The 15,753-nt window shown below is 40.9% G+C and overlaps 1 protein-coding gene across 1 annotated transcript in view; it reads right to left on the bottom strand.

The window, feature by feature from the left end:
• Positions 1–3,524: 3,524 nt before the first annotated feature.
• MARCHF4 (membrane associated ring-CH-type finger 4) overlaps positions 3,525–15,753 on the bottom strand; it is a 199,720-nt gene continuing 187,491 nt past the window's right edge. Inside the window, exon 4 of the mRNA XM_032225552.1 lies at positions 3,525–3,886. Within this exon, the coding sequence (XP_032081443.1) occupies positions 3,525–3,886 (362 nt within the window). The remainder of the gene's footprint in view (positions 3,887–15,753) is intronic.

Consider the following 15,753-nt stretch of genomic DNA (forward strand, 5'->3'; position numbering starts at 1 on the left):
CACAAAGGAAATCATGGAAGGGTTCCCTCATGACTATAAACAAGCAGACTATACAGGCTAATTTTAGGTATACCACATGAAACATGATGACCTTATTGGTTTGGGACAACACCATTAAAAATTAACAAATAAAAAGATGTAGCATTTCATTTGAGGCATATTTTCACTGTGCAAAATATAGGATTGCATAGTTTGTCATTCAGCAATTGCCTTAAAAGAATCACCCAGCTTTTTGATCTGATGCCGGGTGATTGTTCTCCTATACAGTGGTCTAATTGCACAGCAATGGCTGAATGATGCTGCAGGACAGCACAAATTATTAGTGTGAAAACTGTATTTTCAGCTGTGCAACAGCCCTTTTCATATGTGAATACCCCCAAAGTAAAACAGCGGAGATGTTTTTAAAGCTCTGGCCTGAAATTATGGGATTCCCCTCTTGTTCTCATTATGGTATCTTAATATACACTGTATATTAATACAGTACTATTACTGCCCATTCCTGCTGAACTAAAATAGCAGTTCAACCAGGTGATCATTTAGCTAATATTAAAATGGTTTATCGCCTCTCTTGGAGTATCAGTGTGGCATAGTGGGCGAGGAATAGCAGGGATCAAGGAAAAGTAGGACATCTTCCCTTAATCAAAAAGCTCACTAAGTTAGTTGGGACCAATGACTAGCCCTCAGTCCAATCTCTTGTATTTATTGTTATCGGAATAAAATAAGGAGACATCTCTATCCCAATGTGTGCCATTGTGCTGCCAATACAGTTTCTACGCTAATGGCAGAAGAAAGATGAAATATAAATGCAACAACTAAGTTAATCTCACATTTAACAAATTGATCTATTACAATACCTGTACATTTGCAGTCATTTTCAGAAGTACAGGTAGTTCTTGGCTTCCAACAGTTTGTTTAGTGACCAACTGAATGGCACTGAAAAAAGTGACTTATGACCATTTTTCACACTTATGACGGTTGCAGCATCCCCATGGCCCTGTGATTTACATTTGGATGCTTGACAACTGACTCACATTTATGACAGTTGCAGTGTCCTGGGGTTCTATGATCCCTTTTTGTGACCTTCTGACATGCAAAGTCAAGGGGGAAGCCTGATTCACTTAACAACCGCATTACACAGTGATTCATTTAACAAATGTGGCAAGTAAAGTCATAAAATGGGGCAAAATTCAGGAAATCTTTTTACTTAGCCAGATAAATTGTGGTTACACGTTGAGGACTACCTGTGGTTTCCTTGGGGCAAAGGATAAGAACTGGCAACCTTAGGAGTAGTTGAGTGGCGATGCCTTCAGAGACTAAAGTACAAAAATAAAAAAATTACTCCCTTGCACCACTGAATTGCTACAAGAGTCCTGGCATAATTTCCTGATTTGAGCAGCAGGTGGACTTTTAGATGTCTTCCAGCTGTATGATTCTGTAAGCAGCCTTGCCATTGCTGTCTTGCTTAAATGATATTGCACTGGTCCCTGTGAAAGAGGTCAGCTTAGAATGGATTATCTTTAATGTTCCTTGACCTCTATTTCACATGGACTATCCTTATGGCCAACAAAAGAATGTGTCTAGGTTACAGCCTATTAAAATCTATCCAGTTCAATTCAGAAGGGTTAACCGGACTTTGTTTTTTCCTGTCAATATTACAATCTAAACTGGCTCTAAGGCAACATTAAAGGGATTCCTTAGGCCAAACTCTACAGTTATGCTCTCTTTTTTGGGTGGGTGGGTGGGGATGGGATTGAGAAATGTAAATATTGAGTATTCCAAGTGATAAGTCACAAGCTACTATACATCCAAGTGTTCACGTGTTTACTTTGACGTAACTGCCAATCTAATGAATCAACGTGGGTGTATTATGTATATACATACATACATACATACATACATACACACATACATGTATATGTGTACATGTACACAGGCACATACATACACATATATACAGACATTCATAGATGGTATATATTTATCATAATTCAAGGCAGCTTGTAGTGGCACTTGTGAAAGTATATATATATATATACCATATATAAATAAATGAATATCTTGATCAATTTACTCAGGAGATAACTATCAACATACATCATTGATATCAGTTTAAATAGGATGGCTTCCTTAGAACAGTCTGGCAATTGTATCTTAGTGAGAGTTGTGAGAAGGCGCTTAGGAAACTCTGACCTAATTCATAGAACTCTAGTCCTAGGCTGTACACCATGATTTTTAACTATGGCTGGTGGAACAGGACATTATGGCCTAATCTGAACACAGAGTAAGCCAGTGTTTTTCAACCTTTTCTATTTGAAGACTGGCAGATAGCTGGGGAATTCTGGGAGTTGAAGTCCATACAACTTCAAGTTGCTAAGGTTGAGAAACACTGCCTTAGGCCATGTTGTGTGTTCACATATAACCTTACGTTGAAGTCAAACAAGCTGAATGCAATGAGTAAATCCAGATTAAATTAGTTTGCCAATGCAATCCTGAGCATGTTTACTTAAAAAACCCCATAGGCCAGAAAAGAGGGAGGTACTGTAGGTGCTAAAACCCACAGGGTAGATTAATCAGAACTCCAGCTTCTCTTAAGTACAACATTTTTGATGAATGATTAAATGGAGAAGATTCCAAAACAACTTAAATGGCTGCAGAATGAAATCCAAATGGGTCCCGCCCCCCCTTTTAAACAAAAAACCAAAAAAACAAGACAATCATAGGGAATTGTACCAAATTACTCATACAGTGAAAAATGAATTGGCTTTGCAGAAAATGGTTGAAAGGTCAAGTAGAAAATTTGATATGGGAAAAGCCCATTTCGACAAATTTTTAAACCAAATGTCCATGATGAATCATTCATCTGTATCTTGTGCTTTGTCAGTTGTTTACATGCTTGTGGTTCAAGGAGAGAATTCCCTCCCTTTCTCCTCACATCCCATCAAAAGGAACTGCTAGCTGATTCTATCTGGAGAGGAAAAAGAACCAGCAGGGCTATGTGCTATGTGATAAAAGCCTGGGCAACGTTATTCACTTTTATAAAACAAAAGCAATCAATGAATTGCAATTTCAGTTGAACATCCTGGGGCACTCAAGTTGGCATAGGCCACAGAATAATTTCTGTATTTGAATACTTAAACTTCTGGTTAATACATTTAAAAAAAAACCCAGACGTACCTTCTTTCCCTCTTCCTATATGCATGTGTTTGGGTGTGCAATTCTTTAAAATCTTACTTATTCCATTGTATACATGACAAATTAAACCCTTCCGCTCCCCCATGCCCCTCTTTTAAGGACTTGGTCCTAGTTCACTGTTTGCAGTATATATTGCACTTCGTTTCACAGCCAAACTTTTAACCTCTTTTTGTGGTGAGCGGCTGGTCTGCCTTGCCCCCTCTTGGCTGGGGAAAGGCCTCTTGTGCTCCTTGTGCCAAGATGGCATGGGGAGAGGGCAGAGAGCCCACATGCCACTTGCTTTTGAGTTCCTTTCCCACTCGGTTGCATTAAGGCCTCCTAAATACTTTAGCTTAAACTGTTGTGACTCTCATGACAAGCTCTCTGTTTGTGCTAGAATGGCTTCTCTGTTCATTAGGCCTCAAATGGCTGAGTATATGCAAGATGGTATAAGCACAGTGATGATCAGACAAAGTACCCATGGTGTGACCAGCTCCTCGGGCAACACTGTCTTCCACAGCGGAGTTGCTGGCTGCGCCATTAGTGGAGGATGAATGGTTGATCTGAGAGGAGTTTCGTTGATTGCTCCTAGACCCTGATTTTTGATCCTCCAAGTCCTTTGTTTTGTCATAGTTCAAAACTTTCCACTGTTGATTGACTGCTTGCCACCTTTTAAAAATTCGGTAAACCGAGGGTCCTTCATGTATTATGAGACCTGAAGGATAAAGAATATATGGTTAGTAAAGAAAGGCAAAGGAACAAGGATCAGAATTTACTGTATTTCTCATTGGCTGGTTTTTCCCCTAGCATGCACAGCCTGGGGCAGCTTTCCCCAACCTGAGCTTTTCTGGATGGAATAGAAGTCCAAAGTTTGGGAAGGTGTTGAGATAGGGGAAGCTGTGCTTAGAAGCTTCTCAGAGCATAAATCTCCCAATGTCATTATTTGGTAAGGTTGGTTGCATAAGTGCTTCCCAAAAGAAGATTCCTAATGCTCATAATCAAAAGGCATTCAGCCTTTGCATGGTTCTCTGGGGGAAAAGGAACAAGACAGAATGGGTATAGGAAAACATAGTAGGGTTACATATAATAGACAATATCATCTTTCTTCTGTATAATTTCATGAATGAGGTAGAGTGACTTCTAGCGCTTCCTTGCCTGGAAGCAACCAAAGTCTTAATTCATTGTATTAAAATAGTGAAAGCATATTGCAGAACCTTGAAAGCATATTAATTGCCTAATTGCCCTACTAGATCAGATAAAGTGCCAGAGATGGCACGCAGAGCCCACTCAATAGGCACACGTGCAGTTACCAGCTGCTCTTCTGGTTTCCAGCACACACATTTGCCAGCTGGTCTTCGTGGGTTCTGGAGCATTGGAAAACCTCTGAAAAGTCCTGAAAAACATCCAAAAAACAGCCCGAAAAATGGCCTGAAAAAGGGCAAGAAAATGGGCATGCCCACGCCGGCCAGCTGGTCTTCGAGTTTCCAGTGTTCAGGCACACACACATGCACACATGTTCTGGTTTGGGCACTCGGTGCCAAAAAGGTTCACCATCACTGCTCTAGATCAGTGGTTCCCAACATGGGGCTCAAGCCCCACAGGGGGGGGCAGTTTGATTTTTACTGGGGGCAATTTGAACCTTATTTAAACCAAGTTAATGGCCTTTTAGGCTTGTGTGAGTAGAGTTCACTTTTTGAGTAAAGTAAGAATTATATGTCACCGGGGGGAGGGGGGCATCAGAATTTTAGAGATGCTTAAATGGGGCATGGCCAAAAAAAGGTTGGGAACCACTGCTCTAGATCATCTTTTTTCTTCTTCATCCATCAAAATATCTCCTGGCACTTTAAGTAAGGCATTTGTTCACCAACATTCAGTATTCAGAAGAACAATGTTTCAACATGGCATATATTAAATCCAGCCATCATTTTTTGTAACTATAATGGTAATTCCAAAAGAATGTGGGCCAAGAGAAGGACACACTTTCTCCAATTTTTAAGATGATTGCTTTTACCCTTTACCAAGTTATAGATTTACGGCTCTTGTTGGCTTTCTTCAGAGAAATATATGGGTTACAAGCCTTAAAGACGTAAATAGATTCTCATTCCATAGTCCCTATGTGAGTATACAATGTACAAAATAAGTCTTTTCAGAAATATTCTTCTAGATCATATTACTATTTCACTACCCAGCTATTTTTTTAAAAGTTGGCCATAAAACACTGCTGCATAGTTATAGATAAAATAAGTGATAAAAACTGCATCATGATATTATAATCCAAGCTCCATGACATACATATTTGTGGGGTGCAAGTCTAAAAAGCTGGTGTTTGTGATGCCATGCCATACCATACATTTTATGGTGTTTTAGTTATCTTAATTTATAGGGAATGTGCTTTGGTGAAATATAAGTAAAGGTTTAGCTAGCCTGAACTAGAACTGAGAGAGAGGGTTAAGAAAGAAAAGAGAAAAACGATATTTTGACAGAGTAAACATACTCAACAGATCCTCTGAATAAATGAGAGACTGAATATAATATCTCCCTATATGTATCTAAGGTACTATGCTAATGAGAAAGAATAGGAGGAGGTCAGGAAGTGGTCTCAATATAAAAATTATCTTAACACTGCGTAGGTGGTAATGATATTTTACATTATATTTGTAAATCTCCAGCATAAACTGAGAAGAGATTATGCCACATGACCAAATAAACTTGATTTTGCTTATGGTCAATTTAAAGAGTTTAGATATTCATCACTGGACTAACGCCCCCCTCCAAAAATATTTTCCCCCCTCTCAGAATATAATTTCTCAGGTCAGATTTTGATTGCATGTTGTTTTGTTTTTAAAAATTCCCATGTTGTTACATATACACTCTTAACTTCCATCTCTTTCCTCTGGAATATAGGATGATTATATAACTAACACTTTCCATGTATGTAGAAACAATAGTAGATTTGTTCCCAAATTCAAGGTCTGTAAATAACCAAAAACAGTATTAGTCAAACATGTCTAGACTTTAGAACCTAATTTTGTGTACCTACTCAAACAGCAGACCTCATGATGTGCCGGACTACCTCAAGGTGTGGAAAGTTGCAGTCCAATCTTTCTGGTGCTGAATATTTATACGTCAAAAAACAGGAAACGCTATGCTTTTAAAGCAAAGTTTGCTGATAACAAAGAGACTAACTGAGCTTCCTTGTGGCAAGCAGCACACAAAGGACTAGCAGCAACAGTCAGCCTAAGAAGCAATAATAACCTTAATTTCTCCCGGTGTTCAACTACCAAAACTTTACAAGTAACGTCACCTTAACTCCTTTCACAATACACAACTTCAGAATGCTGTGGCCGCGTATGCTATGTGCTGCTCCTATACTTTCAGTTTCATCTTTAGTACACAGCTAGTTATGCACATCATTAGGTGCAAACAACTCAAAACACTTTCAGAGATGCACATTTGTAGGGCTTGAACAAAACAGAGAATTTGTTACTTGTTTTGGATACCTAAAGTTTATAAAGCAGTGTCTGTTCTGAATGATCACTCAATTTATGTAAGCTCCATATCTACAGGGAAGGTGATTCTGCAAGAGACAGATGTACTATTTCAGTAATGTTTCCATTAAGAGAAACAACATAGCAGTTGCTAAATACATCAGGCATTGTGTATTCCAGATAAGAAATATAAGCCATAACTCACAAAGATCTGTGATATCATCTATCCATTTCCCATTCTGCTGAATAGATCCAACAGGTATGCATTTTAGCAAATCAGTAGTTCCCAGAATTCAAAAATTCATTTCAAGGAGCCAAATACTGATACTGAGGCAAGATTCTACCTTCAAAATTAATGGGACCATTCCTACAGATCAGTTAAGAGTTTGATAGGAAATTGTGAACTCAATTATTTAAATTCAAATACATGTTCTTAAGAATCTGCTTCACCAGATTATGGATTAGCTATTGAAAGTTCCATTAATTTTATTCCTAAAACTTATGACAAATATTTTATGTTTATTTCTTTGTTTGTTTCATTTTCTAAACAAGCGTATATGAATTCCATGCAATTTATAATACAGTGTTGATGAATGGGTTAGTATATGAACTAAACGCCTGTTTTCCCAGATAAATCAAGTTTCAAAATATTTACTAAAAGTGAAAAACATAACTTTCTTCTCCTTTGCCAGGATCCAAATTACTTATTGATTTCCTAGCACTCAGCTCAGGAAGCTGTAAAATTAAAAAGGAACAAGCAATGAAGTCGGCAGAAAGATGGAAATAAGAATGCCAATCTATTTGCACTGTAAAAGATGAAGATTTAGTAGGGACATCTATCAGTTTAACAATCATTAGCAAGAAGTCCCAAGATTTCATCAAAATAAGCAGCTTTAGCAAAACAGACCTCAGATTTCACCAAGTAACTGTGGCCTTTAATACTGAAATTGTGTCCAGATCTTTTTTTAACCTTTTGCTTCATTTATAGATATCCACCTCCATCTCTATCATCTCTATTATTTCTATCTATCAATCTGTTTATCTGAAAATTTTGTAGGTGGTCTTTGACTTACAACCATTAATTCAGCAACTGTTTGAAATTATGGTGGTACTGAATGAGGGGCCTCATGACCAGTTCACCAAATTATAGCTGTCGCAGCATCCCTGCTGTCATTTGAACAAAATTTGGGCACTTGGCAGCCTACTTGCACTTACCTACACTCACAGGTTGCTTCCACTCTTCCCACACCCTACCTCCCCCTCATCCATGTCCTTTTGTCCCCCTGCAATCTGCAGCCCTTGCCACCGTAGCTGACCTTCAACATTTTCTTGCCCCAGTTTCTGACAAAGTATGTGTGGAATGGTCCTTCATGAGGAAGTTGCTGGCCACATGAGGCTTTCTTTTACAAGGTTGCACATGGAGGTTTCCCCACAGGACCTGGGAGAGATGGTCTCATGTGGTTTCCTCATGGAGGGCCAGGACGAGCATGCCTCATCAGCAGTGGGAGCAAGAAGAAGACAACAGTCAACAGGGACAGTAGGGGTTTTGGAGTGCAGAGCGGGGAGGGCAAATATGGCTGGGTATAAAGCAAGGTACTGCCCAGATACTGTGGATTTGGGCTGTGGTGTTAGAGCTTCTTGGGGCATGGCGGCTTTGCACTGTGATGCTGGACTGTGTTGGGGCAGGTGCAATGTTGTGCTGCGCTAAAGCTCAGGAGCTTCTTTCAGGCCCAGACACATGGTACACCAGGAAGCCTGTGAGCAGCAGCATGGCAAGCAGCCCCAGAGCAGTGTGTTTCTAGACCTGCTTACTGCCCCACAAAACAAGGTGCAGGGTGGTCAAAAGGGCAGAGATCAGAGGTGGTATTAAGCAGGTGCTGACCAGTTTTGGAGAACTGGTAGCAGAAATTTTGAATAATTCGGAGAACCAGTATATACCACCTCTGACTAGCCCCGCCCCCATCTGTTCTCTGCCTCCCGAGTCCCAGCTGATCTGGAGGAAACGGGAATTTTGCAGTAACTTTCCCCTGGAGTGGGGAGGGAATGGAGATTTTACAGTATCCCTCCCCTGCCACGCCCACCAAGCCACGCTCACCAAGTCATGCCACGCCCACAGAACTGGTAGTAAAAAAAAATTGAATCCCACCACTGACAGAGATGGTGAGGAAATAGGCAACTGTAGGGAGCTGAAGAGGAGGCAGGCCCTTAATTTGGAAGAACCGAGGCTGAAGTTTGGGAGGGATCAAGCCTGGATTGGGGCAGGTCCTCACCAAACAACCAGTGGCATTCATTTAGTGGCAGCAACAGGGAATGCTCAGATTGTCATTGCTAAGTGATGTGGTCACATGACATCACATTTTAGAACTGCATCACATAGCAATGGAAATTCTGGTTCTCACTGTAGTGGTAAGTCAAAGACTATCTCTCTACCTCTACCTCTATCATTTCTTTATCTCTACCTCTATCTCTGTCCTATCACCTAATTCACTACCCCTATAACTACAAGTGAACTCTGATATGACCATAGGAAGTGGTAACAGTAGGGAAGTGTTTCACCATTGTTGGATATTATTTAACTTCCTACATTACGTTATAGCTCCAGGGCGCCAAGGTGGTCTCCCACTGAATCCCAAAACAGGTTTGACCCTGTGAAAGTCATCCTGGCTGCCCAGCTAAAACCAACAGGCACCTATATCTGGGGGTAGCAATACAGCAGCAATATAGTAAATGCTGGAAATTCGTGATTATATTTCAGTGACAACTGTGAAGGTATCATTTCATACTACACAGAGGAAGGCAACAGTGAAACACTCCTGTATTTTATATATACAAAGCACATGGTTAGCAATATAAAGTGACTGATGACATAGTCACAGATTATGAGTTGCTGAGGTTGCATGGCAGTCAACTTGCTACTAAGGAAGAGCTGAAGATCTTTTGGAGTACTGACACTATTTATGAGGCAGATAGATTAATGCCTTCTGGATGTCTAGTTATCAATATTGCAATGCAGAAAAAGAAAATCCAGAGAAACAACTATAGTGGGAATATGGAACAGAGAAGGCATGAGCACCGGAAAAGCAGAAAAAAGATGAAAAGAATTGACTATACATTAACATCTTAGGCATCAGTGAATTTGAATGGATTGAAATTGCACAGTTTCTGTCAGAAGATCACAGGGTTTATTAGTCAGGATGTGAAAAATAAAGCAGAAATGGCATTACTTTTATAATCAGGAAAGATATGGCAAAACCTGGGTACAATGCTGTCCAGTAAACTTTGTGGATATCCTTTTAAAATGATAGTTGTTCAAGTTAATGTTCCAGTCACTAATGCAGGAGAAGAGTTGGTTGATGAGTTTTATAAGAAGTTCAAACTGAAATTGATAGAATGTGCAAGGAAAATAGGCTGCTTATGACTGAAAACTGGAATGTTAAAGTAGGAATTACTTTCGGTCCGTTTAAGACAATTTTGTCTCCTGGGAGCTGCCTGGAACCAGTCCCTGCAGTTTTCTTGGCAAGATTTCAGAAGTGGTTTGTCCTTGTCTGCTTCCTAGATCTGAGTGATTGGCCCAAGGTTCCCCAGGTGGCTTTGTGTCTAAGGTAAGACTAGAACTCACAGCTATACCTAGTGGGCTTGTTAAAGTAGGAAATAGTAAAGAGGAAAATGTAGTTGGACTGTACCATCTAAAAAACAGAAGCAAGAGAATGACTTATTAGTTTCTGCCATCCAAGGATCTCCTCAGTGATAACATAGCTTTCCATCAACTCCAAAAAGGCTACATCTATAGACACTGATGAAGTATCCAGAGGTCAAACTAATTATATTATGGATAAAAAGAGATGAGAAAGCTCAAGTACAACAACAAAGATGTCAACAACAAAGATGTCAAAATCAGAGATCCATTGTGGTACAGATCATGAGGAGGAGGAGGAGGAAGAGGAGGAGGAGGAGGAGGAGGAGGAGGAGGAGAAAAAGTAGAAGAAGGAGGAGGAGGAGCAGGACTATCAGTTTCCAAGATAAAACTGGCTAAGGATAGATTGCATGAAGGAAAACCTATCTACATGGTAAAAAGGAGTCGATAGCACCTAATCAATAATCAATCAATATGCCAGATTGGAACAAGATGAGCATGGTTTTAAAACTTGAGGAGGAATAATCAATAACACAACTCATGCTGATGACAGTGTTCTGTTAGCTGAAAATGCAAATTGAGAAACTCTACAGTGGAATTCATGCTTGTATCGCAATTCAAATGTCAAATGCAAAGCGTCACCCAACACAACTCACCGTGAGAGAAATTCTGAACAGGTTGAGCTGATATTTTATATATTGACAGGAAGGTCACCAATCTGAATGCCAGTTGTGCCTAAAAGCTATGGAAGCTATTGCATTGGATGAAGTTTATACAAATGCTGATACTTAGCTGGACTTTAGGAAAGCAGGACTTTTTTTAATGAGTCTTTTTAACAGTAAAATTGATTTACTTAAAGTCAGATTGCCCTAACCTACCCTTAGCCAATTTAGGCCAACCTTAATTCTTGCGAGCACTTTGTTTTACTCGTTCAATTGACAGATACCACAGGCAATGCATTCAATACACATTAGGAAGAGTCCTTTATTGTGCTGTTTACGTATCAGTTATGGAGTTCTCTGCCATGGAGTGTGATGATCACCAATTGCTTAGGGACTCCGATCTATACAGGATGACTCTATCAATGCTCACTGATCATTATGACTAAGTGCAACCTCCAGGGGAAGGCTATTGCCTTTGCATGTTTCTCTAGGTCATGAATTTCACAGAAAGACCTTTTGCAGTGAAAAATAGGATGCTGGATTAGATGATTCAGCCCAACATTTATTTTCTTGGAACCATTTCTATATTTGTCAGATTGATTGTTTCTTAAAATGGAAGGCTTCTAAATATTAGCCTAGAAGAACATTTCTTAGAGAATTTACTCATTCTTGGCTGACAGTGAATTGAGAAAATAGATAAATACGTCACTGTGGAAATGCAGGAAGTTACATTTTGACTAAGTGATGATATGATCAAATTTGGGAAATTACGTGGTGAAGTTTTTAACTTTGGTTGGTATTTCACATAACCCTGAAGTACATAACTAGGCACTTTTCATTTAAGCAGTGTGTCAGCCTCTGTTTTGCTGCTTGCTTTTCGGCTGCCATTGAAACGGGGAGGGAGGGCATGGTATTTGGGTGAGGGAAATAATCTGTACAGGAGGACTGTTAATTGGGAGTTGTTCTCACCATTCGTTTGCGCATGTGGAAGGAGGGGAGTTTCCCGCCAAGGTCAACTGTCCGGTTTTAAGAACGAGGCGCTGAGGTAAACGGAACAGTTTTTATTAACGTGGAACAGGCAACAGAGAACTCAGAACACGAACAACAGAAGACCGCCTGACAGCTATTTATATTTGACAGCTGTCAGGCGGGTAGCCAATCGGCGGCCGGCATTTCTCTTGCTGGCCGGCTGGCGTGCCAGAGCCAATCAGGAGCCTGAGGCTCTGGCCACACCTGCCTGCTGCGTCAAGAGAAGGCAACACCCCTTCCCCCCAGACAGCGCATGCGTAGTCCTTTAAGTAGGTTGGTCTTCTGCGCACGCGCTGCGAACGCCTAGGGATGGGAGTGTCCATCATCGATGGAAGAGGAGCAGAGGAAGCAGATGGCAGGGGCCTCGGGTTGCGAGTGTCCCCCGGAGCGGAGCGGCAAACGGCTGCCATGTGGCCCTTCTTACCACACTTGCGGCAGAGAGCCGTTCTGAAACGGCAGGAGGCCGAATGGCGGCCACCACAGCTGAGACACACATCGCCATCCCAAGAGGGCAGAGATCGGAGGCGGTCAATGGAGGAAGCAGCGTCGGCATAGGGGTCATTGACCATCATTTGGCAATGGACAGCCGAGTGAGGCAGCGCTGGCAGGGCTGACGGAGGGAATCAGCGAACATCAGGGGTGGACTGGCCGGCCATCTCATATGCTCGGGCTTCGTCCACCGTGATTTTCATGGACAGTTCAGCGCGGGACAATATGCGGTGGTGTAAATTAATATCGAGCAGCCCATAAATAAACTGCTCCAAAAGGGCATCTTCAAGGTCGGCGAATTCGCAATTTATTGTGGCAGCTCTCAGCTCAGCCACGTACTGGCTGATCGTTTGTCCCTCACGTTGGATGCAGCGCCTGAAGAACTGCCGGCGCAAATACTTAGATGGCGTCGGCTCATAGTGGATCTTGAGCCTAGCCATGAGGAGGTTGAGAGGCATTGTGTGCACCGCGGTCGGCGCGGAAAGAGCCTTGGCGGTGGCAAACATTTCTGGGCCGCAGTAATATATGAAGGTGCCCCGTCTTCTCCCCTCAGGGAGATCGGAGAGGTCATGAGCCTGGAAAAAATCCTCGAACCTCTCGAGAAATGCATCCCAGGATTCAGCCTCTGACCGAAAAGCGGTGAAAACCAAAGAAGGAGCCAAGGCTGGGACGATAACGGGGTCCGTGTCGCTCATCCTCGTCGCCAGTTTTAAGAACGAGGCGCTGAGGTAAATGGAACAGTTTTTATTAACGTGGAACAGGCAACAGAGAATTCAGAACATGAACAACAGAAGCCCGCCTGACAGCTATTTATATTTGACAGCTGTCAGGCGGGTAGCCAATTGGCAGCCGGCTGGCGGTAGAAATGCCGGCTGCCAATTGGCTGGCCATGCCTGCCGGCTGCGTCAGGAGGACGCAACATCCGACATACCAACCTAATGATGCTTTTTGAAGATGTCTCCCACCTGACAGCTGTGGAGATATATGATTGGACTATGGACTGGGGTACCGAGGGGAGGGGAATGAATCATGTATTGATATCTAAATGCTTTCGCGCCTTTTTGCTCAGATCCAGCTTTGCTTAGCTTCTCATTACTTATAATCAGTAAAAGTACTCTTAATTCTGTAAAATGGAGTTGAGTGGTTTCTTTCTTGGTTATTAAGTGAAGGAGCCGTGACACAGTGGATGCGTTCTTATTTTGGGCGATATTATAATATGACTACTAATATGCCTCTGTTACAAAATGTATGGTCAATTCCTTCCACCCCTCCCTGAATTCTTCTAAATTTGGGAGCCAATAGAAAGATAATCTAAAACTAATTCAGCAACTTAACTATTTATTTTTTAAAAAACACCATAGCATTCTATTCCTTTACTAATTTCTCTATTTTCTTTCAGATCTACTAATCTGCAACATTGCAAATAAAAGTAAATTGAGGATTGTCTGTATCTTTTTATGAATGCTCTGTGAGCAGACATACTGTATGTACTGCTGTATAATGGTAAAATAATACTAAGAACATTTTATCAATTCTCACAAACACACAGGGATCCTAGGAATGTGCTGCCATTTCTGTGTATGATTATACTAGAATCTTCTCTAGGTTATCAATGCATAAGGGGGCATTAATGGGATTTCAGAAGAGGCAATAATGAATTCATACCAACCATACTCTTCCCCTTTGAAGCAGCCGTGTTCTATTTTCAGTTAACAGGGTAAAAAAAACAGAATGTATAGCTAATCTGGTTTATGCCAATGTTATTCATTATACTTCTCTATAATTTTCTTTTCTTCCTAAATATATACAATAGAAGAGAAAAAACTAAAATATCAGAATAGAAACAAACCTTAAGAATATTCAGTAGAAGAAAAGGTAATAAGAAAAAAATGGATTGTGGAATAATAACCAGTTTGGTAGCTCTAATATGCAAAGTTACATACTAAGATTCTATCATATATCCACATCACAATGCCATTTAAAAAAAACAACCCACAAAAATTGAATTTGGATTAATTTCAAGGGTAATCTTTGAACTTTGGATGTGGATTTTTTTTCTACCTAATTGAAAATGGGGCACTTTATTTCAGTATGTGCTTGAATCAGTGGTGGGATTCAGCCAGTTCGCACCTATTTGTTAACTTTCTAAGCAGTTCAGAGAACTGGTTGTTGGAAGAAATTTCCTTTTGTTTTTTCCCACTTTACAGGGCTAATCCTGTAAGGAAGGCAGGAAGGAAACATTCTGGTGTTGTTTCTAGCCTAATCTTTATTGCCCTGCTTACAGAAACTGCCTCTCCGTTTAACCATTATTGCATTGTAACAACTAAGGCGAAGCACCCCCCCCCCCCTGAGTGACATTGAGTTGGCCACACCCACACAGTCACATGACCACCAAGCCACGCCTGCCCAGCTGTTCATTAGGGCAGAGGAACCAGTTGTTAAATTATTTGAATCCCACCACTGGCTTGAAATGAATGGCATAGTTGGAGTTTATTTTAACAGAAAGGAATTCAGACCTATACAATACAATACAATAGCAGAGTTGGAAGGGACATTGGAGGTCTTCTAGTCCAACCTCCTACCTAGGCAGGACACCCTATACTATTCCAGATGTATCCAACATCTTCTTAAAGACCTCCAGTGTTGGGGCATTCACAACTTCTGAAGGCAAGCTGTTCCACTGATTAATTGTTCTGTCAGGAAATTTCTCCTCAGTTCTAAGTTGCTTCTCTCCTTGATTAATTTCCACCCATTGCTTCTTGTTCTACACTCAGGTGCCTTGGAGAATAGCTTGATTCCCTCTTCTTTGTGGCAACCCCTGAGATATTGGAACACCCCTAGTCCTTCTTTTCATTAAACTAGACATACCCAATTCCTGCAACTGTTCTTCATATGTTTTAGTCTCCAGTCTCCTAATCATCTTCGTTGCTCTTCTCTGCACTCTTTCTAGAGTCTCCACCTCTTTTCTACATCGTGGCGACCAAAACTGGATGCAGTATTCCAAGTGTGGCCTTACCAAGGCATTATAAAGTGGTATTAACACTTCACATGATCTTGATTCTATCCCTCTGTTTATGTAGCCTAGAACTGTGTTGGCTTTTTTGGCAGCTGCTGCACACTGCTGGCTCATATTTAAATAATTGTCCACTAAGACTCCAAGATCCCTCTCACAATCATTTGAAGACGTTTCTCTGTATTTTTTTTTTTAAAAATATGTCCATGAGTATTTTATTATCTTATTTATCAAACCACTTTACACATATAACACACAAAAGTTAGA

The sequence above is a fragment of the Thamnophis elegans genome, chromosome 1 (genome assembly GCF_009769535.1).
Source record: "Thamnophis elegans isolate rThaEle1 chromosome 1, rThaEle1.pri, whole genome shotgun sequence".
In the NCBI taxonomy this organism is placed as follows: domain Eukaryota; kingdom Metazoa; phylum Chordata; class Lepidosauria; order Squamata; family Colubridae; genus Thamnophis; species Thamnophis elegans.